At 38.6% G+C, this 18,841-nt stretch overlaps 1 protein-coding gene across 1 annotated transcript in view; it reads right to left on the bottom strand.

Annotated features, from left to right (window-relative positions):
• LOC120531773 (sodium-driven chloride bicarbonate exchanger-like) overlaps positions 1 to 18,841 on the bottom strand; it is a 337,177-nt gene that overhangs the window by 148,342 nt on the left and 169,994 nt on the right. Inside the window, 1 exon segment of the mRNA XM_039757493.1 lies at positions 10,533 to 10,679. Within this exon segment, the coding sequence (XP_039613427.1) occupies positions 10,533 to 10,679 (147 nt within the window).

The raw sequence follows: 18,841 nt of genomic DNA, 5'->3' as shown, positions 1-18,841 counted from the left end.
AGTTCCATATTCTAAAGCAAGATATTCAGAGTTTAAATTATTTACATGGACAGAGGTTTCTGAACTAGAGTTTAAAAGTTTAAACCATGCATCCAAATTTGATCCATATACAAATTTATGTAGTACAATAAATAAATATCCCCATTGTATTAATCATTTTACTGCATCTAAAGACAGCAAGACATCTAGTAGCTCAGTGGCTTCAGTACTTTATTACAATGAATACATTATAAAGATTGTAGTATTTGTTTAGCTTTAGCATGTCCCTCTTGATTTTGTGTTAAATTGTTATTTTTTTTCTTTGTTTTTGCTAATTCCTTTTCCCAAAATCTTAATGCCAGTTTTCGGTAACAAAATTGGTCTAAAGAGAACTGATTTTAATGTCTTTATTTTCATTTTGGAAAAACTGTGATTGAAGTCTGACATGCTTTCATATTTAGCTTGTATTGCTAGCACAAACAACTTATAATTTGTTATAATCCCAAAATTACACAGAATATCCATCTGGGCTGACAGCTTTCTCACTCAATCTTAGAAAGACACAGAGGCATATCCTGCTTCAACATACCTCATGCTTCAAGCTATGTAATTTCATTTCATCAAAAAGTCTTTGGAAATAGTCAAATTTGCAATGTGTTTGAATATTCATAACACCTTATTGCATTCCTTATTATATTACTCACATGTGTATGTTCAAGGACTTTAATTTCATCAACAAAATTGTTATAGGTTACAGTCACAAAATATAACAGGAGTGGTGTAGGCCTCAGAAACCCACTTAAAAAGGCAAGTCCTGCCCCTATTACAGGTCTGGGACTGCTGGGTTTGGCCTCACCGCTGGTGGTCTAACCCCTAATGAAGGGGAACAAGCCAAGAAAAATGGTAAGGCTTATTAGGTTAAAAATTCTTCATAAGAGATCTTGCGTAAGAGGAAAGGGTGACTATTAACCTCTGGTCCAAGGACACAATTAAAGGGTGGAAAAAAATAAATAAATAAGACAAAAAGGAATTGCTTACAAATGCAATCACAACATAGTCAGTCTGTAATACAAAATCAAAATCCAACAAACAAAGCAAACATTCACAAAAAAATAAACATAAAATTCAAAACTCTGAATGAAAGGCTCTCCTGTCCTCTCAAACACATGGTCACTCTGAAGAATACTGTAGAATATACTGTCAAAGAGTCGGGGAAGGGGGACCCACCTCCCGAGGTACCGCCCACAGAACAGAAGGCACATAAAATCAAAAATCTGAGACTCATTCATTTGCTAGGAGTGCTGACTATTAATAGCGTATTCATTGGCTGCCATGGCACTTTATGTCATGTCAACATTGTAGATTGTGGTCTGTGAAATGAGTACAATTAAAGATTAAAAGTGTAAAGAAAGGAGAGTGAATACATAATTAGATGGGAGTATTCTTCATATTTGGGCATATCTGAGGTGCTTCAACAAGCTGCCGAATGTCAATTCAATGATACAGTTTCACAAACTGATTTTGAAAAAAAAAACCAGAAATGCGGCATTGTAGCTTAACGACCAATGAATCAGTGGAGAGGGAGGTCTTCAGTTCAAAATCTTGATCCCATTTAAACACACATCCCAGCTGTTCACAAAATGATTTTCTGAAATTTGTTTATTTAGCAATATTTTAGCAAAAGCTTAATGTGTTTGCAATGATGCAGCCGTATGAGTGGATATGGATCATGCAATATGCTGTTTGTGGTCTTTGGGATGAGATTCTAGCAAAAACCATGTGGTTCCAAGAATGGAACAACCAGCACAGATGAGAATCATCAGCACAGCTCTATAAGAGAAAACATGGGACAGGATGATAGGGCCATAGAGGATGTGTATAGAGATAAGAACAGAGAGCTAGGCACCGATCCTTGGAGCACTGAAGTGTTTGCCTGGTACACCCTTGACATCTCTCCTCACCAGGACACACAGTAGCATCTGCCCAATAGCTAAACTCAGACCACTTGATGAAAGTTCCAGTTATGCCAAGGTCAGAGAGGGTGGCAATGAAGATCTGATGATTGATCATATCAGAGGATAAGGAGAGATCTAGCAGGATGAGAACAGATGACAGGTTCATAGCTCTAGTCAGATGTAACATGTTGACGCTAAGTAGTGCCATTTCTATTGAATGGCCCCTCTTGAAGCCTGACTGGTTAGAATCAAGCGGTCTGTTCTTAACGCTGGTAATAGTTACACACTGAGAACAACTAGTAAGATCCCTACTCTGGTGCCTGTGCAAAGGCTTGGCCTTAGGACAAAATTGAAACTCATTTCATATCAGATATGAGATGAGTCTGGAGCTGGTAGGAAAACTGAGGATATGTGAAGTGTGCCTGTGATTGCTTAAAATAATTTGCAAAATGCACTTTTATTTTATATATTTGGATGGGTATTCTCCATTTAAAACATCAAAATAAAAACTAAAACACAAATTTATAAAGAAATACTCTTAAGAAAGCTTTAAAACTAGAACAAGAAAGAGAAGCTCTGATCCTCAAGAGTAATCCATTTTATTTTCAATCAGAAATGTGTTTTGAACCAGTAGTGTTGTATGGTTTAGTCCATCTTCTTTTCCATAATGTCCCACCATCTTCAGCGAAACTGACATGCCTGCACTGCACTTCACATTATTCATTATTGGAAGTATCACAAAAAAGAACCCAAACTGAATCAGAAGAAATCCATCCATCCATTTTCTAACCCGCTGAATCCGAATACAGGGTCACGGGGGTCTGCTGGAGCCAATCCCAGCCAACACAGGGCACAAGGCAGGAACCAATCCTGGGCAGGGTGCCAACCCACCGCAGGACACACACAAACACACCCACACACCAAGCACACACTAGGGCCAATTTAGAATCACCAATAGAAGAAATATTTGAATGAAAATAAGAATGAAATGGAAATGAACCAGAATATAGGAAAAAGGCATAAATAAAAGGAACTTAAATATGTCACTAAATTCCAAAAAGGGGTATCTGCGTCAGACTGCAGCTTTAAGGTAAAAATGCACGACTCTAGGATATAAAATGGCACTGTTATTTTATGATTACATAAAGATCTGGTTGTACCCCACCTACATTGCCTTGTCTGGCAGGCTCACAAGGAATAATAGTTTAGCTTTAAAAGTCTGCATTTTAATGAGCTTAATTAGAACACAATGTATAGAAATGAATAAAATGAAAAGTGCTTATTAATAATAATGCCATTCTTTTCCAAGTCTTTTTTCTTTTTTGGAGTGTGAAGTTCCACAGGGTCTATGCCTGCAGCAAAGGATGGCAGGGAGGTGTGGGTATCATATCATGTACACACTCTTAGTTAGGGAAATGAAAGCCGTCAGTGAGCATAAGGCTGCATCCACACTACTATGTTTTTATTAAAAGTTGTATTCTGGAAACAACAGCTTGGCATTGCATTGAGGATGGGGGAAAACTTGGACAATTTGAAAACACAGCCTCTAGTCACACTCTGATTTGTTTGTGGTTATTATGTAGCCCTTCCCTGATTGGGTGCTGCTCGTTAAAACAAAGTCTACTTCTCTGATTGGTTACCCTTCACAGACGAAAATATATTCCAACATAGCTGACATAGTGAAGTTTCTTTCCATAGTGCTTGTAGTGATGCTTACCTGTAGGCATCTAAATTGCATTTTGTACAGTTTGAATGTTAAAAGCCAAATAATTTATTAGCCATTACCATCCCTTTAAGGTTTTTCCACCAATGTGTGCATTCCAGTGTAGGTGAACGTCTATTTCATATGATTCTTTGGTCATCTTAGTGTGAGTGGAGACACTTTCATAAATGATATGAAAACTCTAGTCTACATAGATAGATAGATAGATAGATAGATACAATACCAGAATAACTAAAATGGAAGAAAATTTAAAAAAAAAACTTTGGATCTGATAGTTTGTAGGCAAATTGCTGTTGGTATAAAAGGGATTGTTTTTAAATTAAAAAAAAATTGTGTGTGAATGTAACCTGAAAAGAAATTCACATGAAAATGGGGGGAATATGTAGGCTGCGTAAAGATGATCCTCAACTGTGGCAGCACCAAAACCCAATTTAGCCAAAAGCAATGTCAACATTCTCAGAGCAAGTGGAGGCAGCGGCCTCTTCAAGGTGGAAGGTTTACTGCATATAAGAACACAATGGTAATGGAGCATTGTTGAAGGTGTCACATACTGTATGCACGTCAGATGATCTCCTTATGTGCTCTGTTCAGGTTTGTAATAACTTGCTGAGACAAGAGGAGGTGCTTTCACTAACATGGTCTTCTCCTTCTTTCCCAGCAGCACTGAGAAACTGCCCAGTGAGGGCACCTGATTCCACTCAGAAGGAGGCGCCATTTGCTACATGGACAAGCCGCTATAAGGAGCTACCATTAAAAGTGACTTACAAAGTTCTCTTTCTGCTTTTGGCCCAAAAGGTGGATGTTAACTTTGTTTATTTTTCTTTTATTTTTTCTTATTGATTTTATTTAAAAAAAATAACATTCCATATGATGAAGTCTAAATTGTACAACAAAGAAAATAACATTACATACAATCCAATCAAACTTAACAAACCAGAATTCAACCCCCGCCTGAGAGAGAGGAGAGCTAACAACAGCAGTAAAGCTTTAAAAACAATAAAGAGGAAGGAATGTTTTTTTTCAACAGATCCTCTAAGTGAGAATTTGATTTTTTCCAATTTCAGTACAGAACAACAGCTACCCACTGGCTTATAACAGCTGGGCTGGGATTTTTCCAAATGAGCAAAATACAACCTGGTGGCCGCTGCACATTTTGATCCGGCTGTCTGTCATTCCCACACCCAGCCACAAAGGTAGGCTGACTCTCCCATTAGTTTTTTTGGCTTCAGGATGGTTGTAATTTGGACGATAATGGACAAATAAAATGTTTCATTTCTATAAAAGTGGACTGGTGGATGAAGGTGTTTACTGCACATAAATCAAGCTCAGTACTTTAAAGACTGAGGCCAAAAACATGGGATAGCCACAGAGATAAGAATCTTCGAGCACCAACATATCAGCCAGAAAATAAATGTCACAAAATGAGGCGAAAATGTCCAAACAATGATCTGTTCTCATTTCTCTTACTCCTCCAAGAATGCTTTACTTTTGCAAGTGAATCCTAAGCTTGGACGTTCACTGTAGTGCAGTACCATCTCTAATGATGCCAGTGTGATGACGTCACGTGCAGCAATGTTGGAAAAACACATGAGGCGCAAGAGGTGTCGTCATGATAAATAAAATCCAAAATGGTGACATCCAAGATCATTTGGCAAAATCACTATTTTATTTAGCAAAAAAAATGCCAATGAAATAAGCAAAGTTGGCTTGACAAGATTTTCAAAAATAATCTTAATTATCTCAATTTAAAAATTTCTTGATACAATCTTACAACAATGATAACAAAATTCAATGGCTTGATATAAAAATATACTCAATATATACACAACTGGGCTTTAATACAATTTCTCATTTTCTTAAGCTGGTTAAATATTTCCAGGTATCATTTTCATGCAACTTTAAATGAGCTTAGATCTTTTTGAAGCTTTAGTTCACTGAAGCAGGTAATGTGACCGTATCTCATGGGCTGATATGTAACGGAGTATGATGTGAAATGAAGTTTAAACTTTTATTTGACTTATGACTTGTGAAATTCCATAGCAAGTCAAGTCAAGTTGGGGAGCATGCACTGGTACAGGGTGTTGCCGCACCCACTACAAGGCGAAGCAAGTCGGGATGCCGGTTGGCAACCCCCCAAGGCAAACATATGGTCCAGTCCTACCCCTCTGGAAATGACCCTCTATCTGCCGCAGCCAGGCGTTACGTGGGCAACCCCTTGGCCTGGTCCAGCCACTTGGGTCCCCAACAATGAGGATCTTATGAGACGGATTACCCTCTGGGAAACGTGCCACATGGCCATAGTGCCGTAACTGACAATGCAGGTCATGTGCCTCATTCGGAACTCCATGAGCAATCGCTTATTTGACACAAAGTCAAACCAGCGGTACCTAAGGTTTTTCCGGAGAGACACAGTACCAAACGAGTCCAGTCTTTGTCTCAGGTCACTGGATAGCGTCCATGTGTCACAACCATATAGCAAAACAGGAAGCACCAGGACTCTAAAGACTTGGACCTTCGTCCATTTGCATAGATATCGGGAGTGCCACACACCCCTTTCCAGCAACCTCATGACCCCCCCATGCTCTCCCAATCCATATACTGACTTCATAGGAAGAGTCACCAGAGACATGAATGTCACTGCCAAGGTAAGTAAACCTCTCGACAAGGTCGACACTCTCTCCGCAAACAGACACACTGCTGATGGCTGTGCCCAAGAGGTTATTAAAGGCCTGGATCTTGGTTTTTATCCAGGACACTCACAAGCCCAGACACTCAGACTCCTCACTCAGTCTCTTGAGCGCCCCAATCAGAGCCTCCATTGACTCTGCAAAGATTACAGCATCGTCAGCAAAGTCAAGATCCATGAATCTTTCTTCACCAACAGATGCCCCACAGCTGCTGGACCCCACGACCTTGCCCAATACTCAGTCCATACAAGCATTGAACAGAGTAGGAGCAGAACACAGCCTTGACGGACCCCAGAATCAACTGAGAAAAACACAGAGGCTCTGCCTCCACTCTGCACAGCACTCACAGTACCAGTGTACAGGCCAGACATGATATCCATCAACCTCGAGGGGATCCCACGAACCCTCAGGATGTCCCACAGGGCAGCTCGATCAACTGAGTCGAACGCTTTGCAAAAATCGACAAAGGCTGCAAATGGCAAATGTACCCTTCTGATCTCAATGTTATCGAACTTCTCAGTTAAAACTTGAATTTTCAAAGTCATAGTACAAATAAGGGATTTTTACTATTCAAAACCATTTGAAGATCTGGTCGCTCTACACAAGAAAACACATTAACGAGTAAGCCTATAAACATACTATTGTATCTCAAATGATAAAAAGAAAGATCTTTAATAAAAGATCAGGAGAAAAAGAATGGGTCAAAAGTATTGTGCTAAACTCGTTACCAGAAAGACCAAAGCAATCGGTTGTTCAAATATGGAAATCAAAGCTCTAAATAACACACCTGAGGTTTATAAACTCAGAAGTTACTAACAAAATAAATCTCATGTATAGTTCTTCATATTCAAATCTTGGCTGATTCAGAATTGTACACCATACCCTAAATACCATTGTGTTTACGGTGTTAGGGGTCACCCACTCCCGGAGGATCATGGGATGGATTACCAAAGCAATGGGCACACTGGAACTCAAAAATGGTGGTGCCCATAAGCAAACAAAATGTCATTGCATTACAACATGATAAAAATTCCAAACATTTTAAAGGAACATGATAGATAGATAGATAGATAGATAGATAGATAGATAGATAGATAGATAGATAGATAGATAGATAGATAGATAACAACATAAATTGAAGATCTATGGTAATGAATGCAGAAAGAATGCAAATTTTGTCCCAAAAGGTCACAGAAAACTAAACAAATATTTAAAGAAATGCCAGTCATAACACATATCAGATCCTTAATGACACCAAAAGAAGAAAAGCTATTAACTGTTCAACAATGGTGAGTAATTTCAGATGGATAACTTAAGGTTTAGCAGAGCTAGTCTGAACATCATTATTCTGGAGAAATAATTTGAATTGAGGGTCAGAAGATAAAACAAAGTCAGGAAACACGTTAAGTACTTGAACCAGGAAATCAAGCCAATCCTCTGTCAAAGCAGAACAAAGCAGATCAAAATAATGACACCAAAACGGAATACCATGAAAATGAATGTAGGTAAAGAATGTGCTAAGTGTCCTAAGGATTATCCATCAAACATGGATAAAGAGGAAGTACTGTTTAGGCGATAAAGACTCAAGAAGCTCCATCAACCCTGGATGAGTAGCCAACAGCAAAAACTGAGAGTACAGTAACAACTATACGTAACTCCGTGAAATTGAAGAGCTTTGTGTGAGTATAAAACTGCCATAACAACAATAATCAAAAATGGCAGCAACCATAAAAACAAAATGGAGTTGAAAAAAAAAATATATTAAAATGAAAGTGAAACAGAAAACTAACATCAGAATTGGATTCAGTGTTCCAAAAACTGTAATTCATAAATAATGATATAGAGCTATCCCTCCAAAAAGCAGTAAAGAATTATAAATGGAAAAAATATCACAAGACCATCAAGATCAGAATGAAGGTTTCAGTAGCCAAATGGAAAAATTACAGCTAATGCCATTTCATTATCTATTCTCCAAAGAGGCTGAAAACATTTTTATGTATGTACAGAGAAAACAGGCCTCGACCTGGCTTTGAAATATCAAAATACAAAATAAATTGTAAATGTGAGAATATATTGATGGTAAGGTTGTAAGAAGAAAAAGAAACCAGTAAAATAAAACAAAAATCAGGGAGAGGTGCCATGCAGCCCTGAATGTGGTGTTCACGTGATAAAAACTTAAGAAGCTCTGTCAACCTTGGATGAGTTAGCCTAGAGCAAAACCCAAGAGTAAAACAACCAGAATTAATTGTGTAAAATATAACAATATTGCAAAAAAAAATAAGAAAGTATTTTTTTTTCACAGGAGAACCATAGAGACACACATAATATGTTACTAAATGGCGAAGCTCAGAGTAGTACTTTGGGGACCTTCATATTTTGCCTTGAGGATATTTTGAAAAAGTTGGATGAATTGGAATTGAAGTACAATGGGTTTAAAATGTCTTTTCAGACCCCTTCACTTTTTTCTCATTTGTTTATGCTGCAGCTTCATACTAAAATTGTTTCTATTCATTTGTTCACCTCATTAAACAACAATCAATACCCCAGAATGACAAGGTGAAAAGAAGATTTAAAAATGTTGCATATTTATTTAAAATAAAAAAAAACTTAAATATCACACTGACACATTTAAACCCTTTCCTTAGCACTTTGGAAGTGTTTACGACCTGGAATCTCCTTGGGTTTGACGTGACAAGCTTCACTCAACTGGATTTGGGGGTTTTCTGACATTTTTCTGTGTAGATCCCTCAAGCTCAGTCAGGCTGGATGGAGACCATCAGTGGACTGCTGTTTTCAGGTCTCTCCAGAGAGGTTCAATTGCATTCAAGTCCAGACTCTGGCTGAACAAGTCAAGGACATTCCCAGTGTTGTTCCTAGACCATTCATTTGTGCTTATGGTCACTTTCATCTTGGAAGACGAACCATCAGGCCAGTCTGAGGTCCAAAGTAACCCAAGGCAGGTTTTTATTAAGGATATCTCTGTATTTTGCTCCATTCAGCTTTTCCTCAACCCTATCTAATCTTCCAGACCCTGCTGCCGCCACCACCATGCTCACTGAGGAGGAGCGGTGCCTGGTTTCTTCCAGACGTGACACAAATCTTTGTTTCATCAGACCAGGGAATCTTGCTTCTCACTGTCTGGGAGTCCTTTATTCAGCTTTTTGCAAACTCCAAGTGGGCTTCCATGTGTCTGTTACTGAGAAGAGGCTTATGTCTGGCCACTCCGTCATAAAGCCCAGATTAATGGAGTGTTGAAGCAATGGTTGTTCTTCTGGAAGTTTCTTCCATCTCCAGATAGGTTTTCTAGAGCTAAGTCAGAGTAAGCATTAGGTTTTCGGTCACCACTTTTACCACGGCCCTTCTCGTTCAATTGCTCAGTTTGACATGATGGCCAGCTCCAGAAAGAGTCATGGTTGTTCTAAGCGTCTTTTATTTAAGATTTATAGAAGTCACTGTGGTCTTGGGAACCTTCAATGCTGCAGGAACTTTTTTGTAGCATTCCCCAGATTTGTGTCTCAACACAATCTTGCCCTCAACTTCATGTCTTGGTCACACATTTTTAAATGTAGCATCTTCTACACACGAGTCCAATCTGTTGAAATGACAACAGATGGACTCAAACAAAGTGTAGAAACATCTCAATGATGATCAACAGAATGGGATTGTGCTGAGACAAATTTTCAGTGTGAGAGCAAAGGGTCTGAACACTTGTCTCAATGTCATATTTTTAAAACTCTGTCATTCTGAAGTATTGAGCGTTGTTTGATGTGGGGAAAAAAACAAACAATTTTAACATATGGCTGCAACCAGGGCCGTCTTAATGCATGGACATGCTGGGCAGTTGCCAGGGGGCCCCACAAGCATAACGGCCCCATGCTAATCTATATATGTGGTGACTTGCTTAGAGGTTATGTAGGTAGGGGCCCCAGTACACTGCTTTGTCTGGGTCCTATAATTCTGTTAAGACGGCCCTGGCTGCAACCTAACAAAATGTGCAAAAACAGATGGGGTCTGAATACTTTCTGAATCCACTGCACTTTGTGGGACAGAATGGCCTATAAAACTTCTGTCTTTTATGTTCTGACATAAAACTAAAAAAGAGTTCTGATACTTTTTGGTGGGGGGTGCTTAATTGAAGTGCCTGGACCCTCATGGTATCTGATTTATTCAGATTTCAAAGGTACCAACCGTAGGCTGGAGATTCTCTTCCATCCTCAGCACTCGAATCTCGTTCTTTGTCTCGTTTCCGGTGTTTATGCCCACGATGTCTATGTCTTCTATGGCTTTTTCTTCCACCAAGTGGCACATGAACTCCAATATACAATGTCCGGTGCCCTGAACAATAAAGAACAATGACAAAAATGCATTAGAAACCAAAATAAAATATACTATTTTAAAAGGATACTAATGAAGGGTCCTGAGAACCTGACCAGGACATGACAAGAAAAGTGCTATGAGACCATTGCAGGGCAAACTTACAAACACACTCACAAAAGTTAATTGAAGACTTCCAACTGGCACAAATGGGCACCTTATTTGAGATGTGAGAAGAACTAGTGTATGGCAAGACGTTGATGTGACACAAGGAGGACATGTAAACTTTGCCTCTTACAATTCCATCCATTTGTTGACTCACCCCACTTAATCCATGTATTGTATGTGGTTTAGGGAGTCTGGATTCCATCCCAGAACAAACAAGACAAAGTTCTGAGGTTTTATTCCCTTTATAATTACAGGGTTTTCATTCTTACTTTGATTTTTGGATTTTGTGAATCTACTGCAGTGAATTAGAACTAACTTATTGACACGACAGCAATAGAGAAAGACCAGAAAATAAAGGCTACAAAAATTAAAGCACTCGATGGTGTCAGTCATGAATCATAGAAGAAAGAACAGAATGTGTTAAATTAAGCCGTTTATGAAGTCATTTCTGATAAGGTGTTTATAAACAAAGACAAGACAACATGCTGTAGTAATTCTGTGTCCCGTTGTTCAAAATATTTAAATTGTGTAATGAGTATATCTTTTAGATATTAAAGTCATCTTCTTTTGTTGCTTTTATGTTTTGTTTTTGTTTGCCACTTTAGATATCAGTCATTGATGCAATCATTAGAGCAACTGCAAGTTGTGCTTCTACGGAGATACGCTTGTGTGTGCACTTTGTGCCGTGTAACGTCTTGGAAACAAAACAGTTTTTTTTTCCTTTTGGTTCTAAGAGGAGATTATTAAGAGTTGTTTTTTTTAGGAATAAGAAGTGAATTTCCAAGAATGGTTTGTTTTCAGTTTTCCATTTCGGTGTAGTAGTTGGACCCAAGCTGAGAAAACACAGGTTTTCATGGTCTAACACATTCTGCCACTCAAAGAATAAATAAGTGATACAACAATAATTTTTTTATAGACTGAGCTGTTAGTTTGAACTTTTGAAAAGGTATATAGCTATATATACTAATCAAAGGCAAAGCCCTCACTGACTGACTCACTGACTGACTGACTCATCACTAATTCTCCAACTTTCCGTGTAGGTAGAAGGCTGAACTTTGGCAGGCTCATTCCTTACAGCTTACTTACAAAAGTTAGGCAGGTTTCATTTCGAAATTCTACACGTGACGGTCATAACTGGAACCTACTTACGTACATATATACGGCCATAGCCTGCAGCTCGGTCGCCATGTGAGGCGGAGTTGCATCCCCCATCGTCACGCCTCCCACATAATTGAGTGCCTGCCCATATAAGACCGTCTGTCAGCAGCAATCCAATAGACACGCTGCCACTAAATATTCGTGGGTGAAGGACTGTGCTTATGCAAACGAAAATGAGATGGTCAGGGATAGACTGGTGTTTGGCACAAACTCAGCGAAAGTGTGAGAGAAACTTGTGCCGGGTCTGAGCTAACATTAAATAAACACATGGACATCGCAAGATCGCACGAGATAGCACAAGCACAGCTGAGAACCTTCGATGCATGTACTCTGAGCGGTTCACGTGAACTGACTGTGAATGCACTACGCAGAGAACAGGCAAGAGCTCCAAAGAGCGTTGAACAAAAAACGCATTACACAATTGAGAAGGCAGCAAAAGAATATGAAGCGAGTGACGCATACAAGCATATTCATAAGTGCAGCTAATGCGGAAACAAAGCACGGTGTAAACCTTTTAAGTTTAAATTAAGTTCATAGACACGCTGCCACTGGCGTTTGTCATGCCTAAGACGAATACGATATTTGCGAGATACAAGTTTAATGAGAAGATGCAGGGTATAAACGAGACTTTTGATTACTTTCTAACGGAGTTAAATTTGCTGTAACGAAGTTAAAATTGCCGGTGAAGGACTGTGCTTATGCAAACGAATAGGAAAGCAAGGTGTAAAGCTTAACTTTAAATTAAGTTCATAGACAGGCCGCCACTGGCGTTTGTCATGCCTAAGACGAATACGATATTTGCGAGATACAAGTTTAATGAGAGGACACAGAGTATAAACGAGACTTTTGATTACTTTGTAACGGAGTTAAAATTGCTGGTGAAGGACTGTGCTTATGCAAACGAAGATGAGATGGTCAGGGATGGAATAGTGTTTGGCACAAACTCAGCAAAAGTGTGAGAGAAGCTTTTAAGTGCCGGGTCTGAGCTGACATTAAATAAAGCCATGGACATCACAAGATCGCATGAGATAGCACACACAAACACGGAATGTAACTTGAACACAACACATCCTACAAATACGAACCTGATTGAAAGAAATAATGATAATCAAATCCTTGATGACAGCAACACTCATAACAGTCACAAAACAATTACATTGACAATCATGTTACGTTATTTTTAAAATGTTTCCTTTTCTTTTTCATAACTTCTTTAACACACTACTTCTCCGCTGCGAAGCGCGAGTATTTTGCTAGTATATTTATATATACTATGGTTTCACTCAGACATGAAGACTAAAACTACCAAAACACCTTGCTCAATCAAAATGTTTAATTAAACTAAAAATGCAACTATACCTCTTTCAGATTTAAAAACTCCAACAATTTAAAACTAAGGAAAGCAAATGAATAAAATAAGAAGTTAATTAATTACAAAACAAAAAGGCATGCAAATTCAAAATTCTAATAACAAAGTCAAATTCAAAAACCAAAAGAATGCAAGGTCCAGATTTTAGGGAAAAATAGAAGGGAGCTAAGAGTACAGTTATAAGAACTAATTCCACAGCCAAGATGCTGGGGCAACAGGCGTCTTTAAATAGTCCTCAGGTAATTGTGTCCCAGATGAAAGAAAAAAAAAATCATTACATTAAAAGTTAATAAACATAAAATAAACAAACAAAAAGAAAACCCTAAATGGGGGCAGTGAATGGACAAAATCCTAGCAAACCCTACATTTTAGCTTGCATTGCGTGTTATCAAAACCCTGGAATGGCTCTTGGTATACCTGACCTTTTGTTTCTCTTTTCAGTCATTATTTGGTTTAGTCCTGCTAATCTTAATCCTAACTCTCTGTAAGGATCAAACCTACCTATTCCCAAAATCAAAATTTTGAGGATCTGACATCTTGCCTGAAGAAAGGGGCCTAAGTTGCCTCGAAAGCTTGTATATTGTAATCTTTTTAGTTAGCCAATAAAAGGTGTCATTTTGCTTGATTTCTCACTACATCCATAATGGCTAACACATTACAACACCCTAGTGCTGACGATCTGACTCCTAACTTGATTCAAGAACTTTAGGGAAAAGTAATCCATGCAGACAAGTCAAAGTTGGTCATTTTATTACATAAAAGACTCAATCCGATGTATGGTTTATTCCTAAAGGCAAAATATTACATGAATTGCTCATGCCATACCTAACATTCCTGGTCTAATTAGTACACTTCTAAGAAACATCAAAACAAACTTCATATTTTTTAAATATTTTCTATTTGAAATTTTCTTAGATGGTTAAGCCTGAAAGGTGAAATGGTCTCCCAGGTAAGCACTTGTTTCTTTCCAAACCTGAGAAAGCAAACATGTGTCAATGTTGTTGGCAGGATGTCAATACTTAAAAACAAGGGTCTTGGTGATATTTGTTTTTTGTGAATTGTGACTAAAATACAGAAAGGTACAAAACGCTAATCCACATACTGTATCCTATCATGCTTCAATTTCCACTGGGTGATTATTGTTCTTTTCTTGTAAGAAACATTGTTTGCTTGTCTCATACAACGCTATAATTGCCAGATGGCTGTGTTTTATGCTAGCTTACCTTTGTACTTTGTGTGTTTGTGTATTACTTGGCTAGAAGTCTTACATTTTTAACAGACCTGAGACAGGGACAGCTCTTAATCTGGAAACAAGACTCCACTTTACTTTAACTAATTTGTTTTTTGCTTTCCCACATTGCACATGCAGCATTTTTTGACAGCATTTGTATTGCTGTTTGTTTTTGTTTAAGTCTGTTTTTCCTGTTACTTTTTTCACCTTTGTGGAGTTTCACTTGCTCTTTAGGAACTAGTTTTACTTTAGGCAGATTCTCAGTGTTGGTCGTGAATGGAATCCCTGCTGCCTTTTTTCAGCTAGTGTTAGGGCCTGTTAAGAGTTTCTTGCACAAAATGACATTTATTCTGCTTTGCTCTTTTTGTTTCTGCTTAAATCCATGCAGCTCATTTTGTACCACTGGAAAAGTTTCCGCTATTTGTATGCGCTCGCCAGTCTTCACAACAATCAACAAACAATGTACAGAAAAAAAAAATAAAAACCAATCTCATGCAGGTTTGTCTTTGAAACAACATAAAGCAGCATTAATCCAATTCTGGGTTTTTGAGTAACCAACCCTGGCAAAATCAGGAGTAAGGCAAGAGCTTTCTATGGGCATTTCCACAGTCATCTTAGGGTCTACTAGAGGGAAAAATCAAAGTACTTGGAGAAAAACTACAGAAGATATAATAAATGTTCAAACACCAAAGAGAATGTGATCAGACATGAGTATCATTCCCAGGACACTCAACTTATCAGACAGCACCAGGCCACTCACTGTGAAATGTGTAATGTTAAATAATGACTGAATGTTATATTACCAATTGGATTAAGTGGCTTCAGGAAATGGGTGGCAGCCATGGTAGTTCTTCTGATTATTTGAAAAGTGCTTTTTGTTAATGAAAAGTACAGAATCTTTATGAAAAATAAGGACTGATGATAATAGTGTTCTTGGTTAGTTTATCCAGTGACATAACACTTAACTGTAATATGTTTTAAATGATACCTAATGACAGAGAGTAGAATTCTAGGTGTAAGATATGTTAATTACTTACAATAATACTCTTAACTTATAGACTGTGCTTTATCCATCCATCCATTATGTTACATTAAATTAATAAGATATAATAAACTACATTACTCTTACTCTATGTTAAAATAAATTAATAAGAGATAATAAATTCCATTACTCTTGCTCTAAATTGCAAGTTGTTGTTTTTTTTTTTTGTTCATGGATTTTGTAAAGTCTTGACTATCTGCCATACTGAAATGAACAAAGTAAAGCTGATTTGACATACTTTTTCATTAAGTTCTCCTTATGCTTTGGTGTACTTGTCACCAGCTGTTACTTCCCACAAAAGTCACAGTCCTGTACATGACCACAGCATGTATATTTTCATCTCAACCGTAACAAATGACAACACCACATGACACACTGAGTCATACTCAACCCTTGTCTAGGTGAAGCGAAACAGCACAATAGAGTCTGATAGTGGAGAAGGGCTGATTTAAGCTTCTTTAATATAAGGCTGTGGGTGGCCCACCCACACTGAAGCATACACAATACAAACATACACAAATGCTGCAAAGTAAGAGATAATGTGACACACAAGAACATAACAGATGCGTTTTTAATCTCATTCAAGGTGAGGTCCAAACAAAAATAAACTTCAAAGGCCATAAACTGGTAGGGAGTGGAAGAAGAGAGTAAATGCTAGTGGGATGATCATCACACAGACCCCTGAGCAGTCAATAAGTAGATCATGTAGCACTCAGCACATCACAAGCTGTTACCATTCAGGGCGACCACCCCTCTCCAGTTTACATCTTCAGGTTAACTCGAGGACTTTGAGTTAGCAGATGGCAGCTTATCTAGTTGGGCTAAAGGAGATCTCCTTTTGGTACAGTGGCAGAGAAGACTAATTGTTTTGTCCTGGTAGAGTTCTGTATTACTCTGCTTTCCCTTTTGTTATAATTAATGTGTAGCCTTTGTCAGAATGCCTCATATCTCACAGACTTGCCACTGTTTATAAGGTATTGTAGTATATAACTTCTCCTCACCTTCACTTCTACATTTATAATCTCAGGCAATTAGGTGTAGTAAAAGATAAAAAGGAGTTAAGTTACAACTTTAAATAATGTTTTATTGGTAATACTCATAAAATGCTAACAATAAGTAAAGTACAAGTGAACACTGGCAACGATACAACCGGATAAATGCTGATATGTAGTTTCAGACTTACAGTTAACTTTAAATGTCTCTAGTTAAGGCATCATTTTATGGCTTTCTTCAGAATAGGCCGCATGCTGTCTCAATATGGCTGCCGAGCTGCACTCTTGATTGTGTTGTCCTTTTCAGTTGTGACAGATAGGGGGCACTATCGCTCCCTTGAATTGAACCCTCGGACTTGACTCCAGACACCAGATAAACGTCCAAAAGTTGACTTTATTAATAATCAACATTGCACAAAGCACCCTCCTCTCCACAATACTCATTAATAAACCAATACAATAACAATAAACAATTCCTCTACTCTCTCAGATGCGTTGCCACCCTTCCACCCAGCTCAGCTTGTCGTCTGGGGATTTCCCACAGTCCTTTATAGTCCTTGACCCGGAAGTGTTTCGCTCCCTCTGTCCATGTGACTAGGAACACTTCAGGGTCAGATGAAAAGTCCTTTTTCTTCACCCCGGAAGCACGTCATTCCTCTTGTCCATGTGACTCAGACGTACTTCCCGGGGTTATGGGCAAATATTCTTTGCTCCTCCCTGCAGCTCCATCTATTGGCCCTGTGGTATCCAGCAGGCCTGAGGATGAAAACTCCATTGTCCATAATTCCTTGCTGGTATTCGGGGCACCTCCATGCTGCAGGGAGAGCTTCATCTGGCGGCCTGGGGGTATTGGCAGGGATGACTGGCTGGCCATAGACTACACAGTCTATGGTGTGTGAGATGCTCCTTCATGATGATGGTGTAAGAGAAAGTAAGGGATAAAGCAAGCAAAATTTTGATAGACTCTCTGACTAAACCCTACAGCCAACAGGGCATTGTGGTACTAAATGGCATCTGATTTAAAACCAAACAGCCAACTTTAGATCAATAGAATTCTGGTGCGACACAATGGTGCCCCCAGTATCATTTGTTATGGTGAAGCTTGCCAGCTAGGCAGTTGGCCACCATGCAGGGGATGATTGAGAGAGTCTTGCAGAGAATCACTTACCAGACTGGTTTTAGACACCTCCCTCGATGCTGTCATAAAATTACAAAGATTCAGTCCTAAAGACTGAGGGGGTGGGGGGGAACTTAACCATCAAACCATTGCTATTTTTATCAGTAACTAGTCCATTCCCCGTGGCTCCGCCCACATAGTAGTGAAACAGGATAAACTTTAAAAATCAATAAACAAAAAGGTAGCACTAGCTAAGCGGTGGCAAGTTAAGCTCCAGAACACAAAGGCAGACCGAGTCCCCACTACTGACGTCACGCCTGTCTCGGATTAGCACGAATATATCACTCCTGCAAGCGAACTATAATACAATCACAAAATCAACTGGAATGTTCAAGCAAATTCCAGAAAAAAACCTAATCTAAATCCGTTAAATAGTTCCCTTGTGAAAAGCAGATAGACAGTCAGACGTTGGATTTTATATATATATATATCACTAGTATTACATTGCTCTGTCTAAGTTACTAATAAAGACATACAAAAGATTTATCAACTATATACAAGATTTCACTCCACAACACTAATCTAAAAGACCCGAGTTGGAGTCCTGCCATCAGTATCTTCGGGAGGATGAGTGAGTGGCTGAAAGGGTGTGATGTTGTTCTGAGTGAATTTCTGATCAGAAAAAAAATGGTGTTGTGATCCACGTTTACTCAGGAAACAGTGAGTGTAATGGGATAGCAATTACCTTGGAGGAGAGAGTAAAAGAGACAGAGAGCGGGCCTGCTGCTCCATAAGAAGCCCCCTTTGGGCGGAGGGCGCCTTCCCTTAGATCACCTGGATAAGCTGCAATTTACTAATTCAGAGGCCTCAAGGTTGTAGCCAACCTCTGTGTGTGAAGATGTCAAACTGAAACGAGTGGGACTTTGAGCAAATTCTTACTGGTGACATAAGTCTCTTTATAAAACAAACTAAAAAAGATTTCAGATCAAATGAAACACGGAATTAGTCGCAAAACCTAAAACTTAATTTTAACGTTGCCACAGTACTCAAATGAGTCACTCAAAATATAACACATACACTCTACAGGGATCAGTAATGGTCTTACA

Source organism: Polypterus senegalus, chromosome 6, assembly GCF_016835505.1.
Source record: "Polypterus senegalus isolate Bchr_013 chromosome 6, ASM1683550v1, whole genome shotgun sequence".
NCBI lineage: Eukaryota > Metazoa > Chordata > Cladistia > Polypteriformes > Polypteridae > Polypterus > Polypterus senegalus.
The sequence above is the reverse complement of the archived record's forward strand: the minus strand, read 5'-3'. Positions and strand labels throughout refer to the sequence as shown.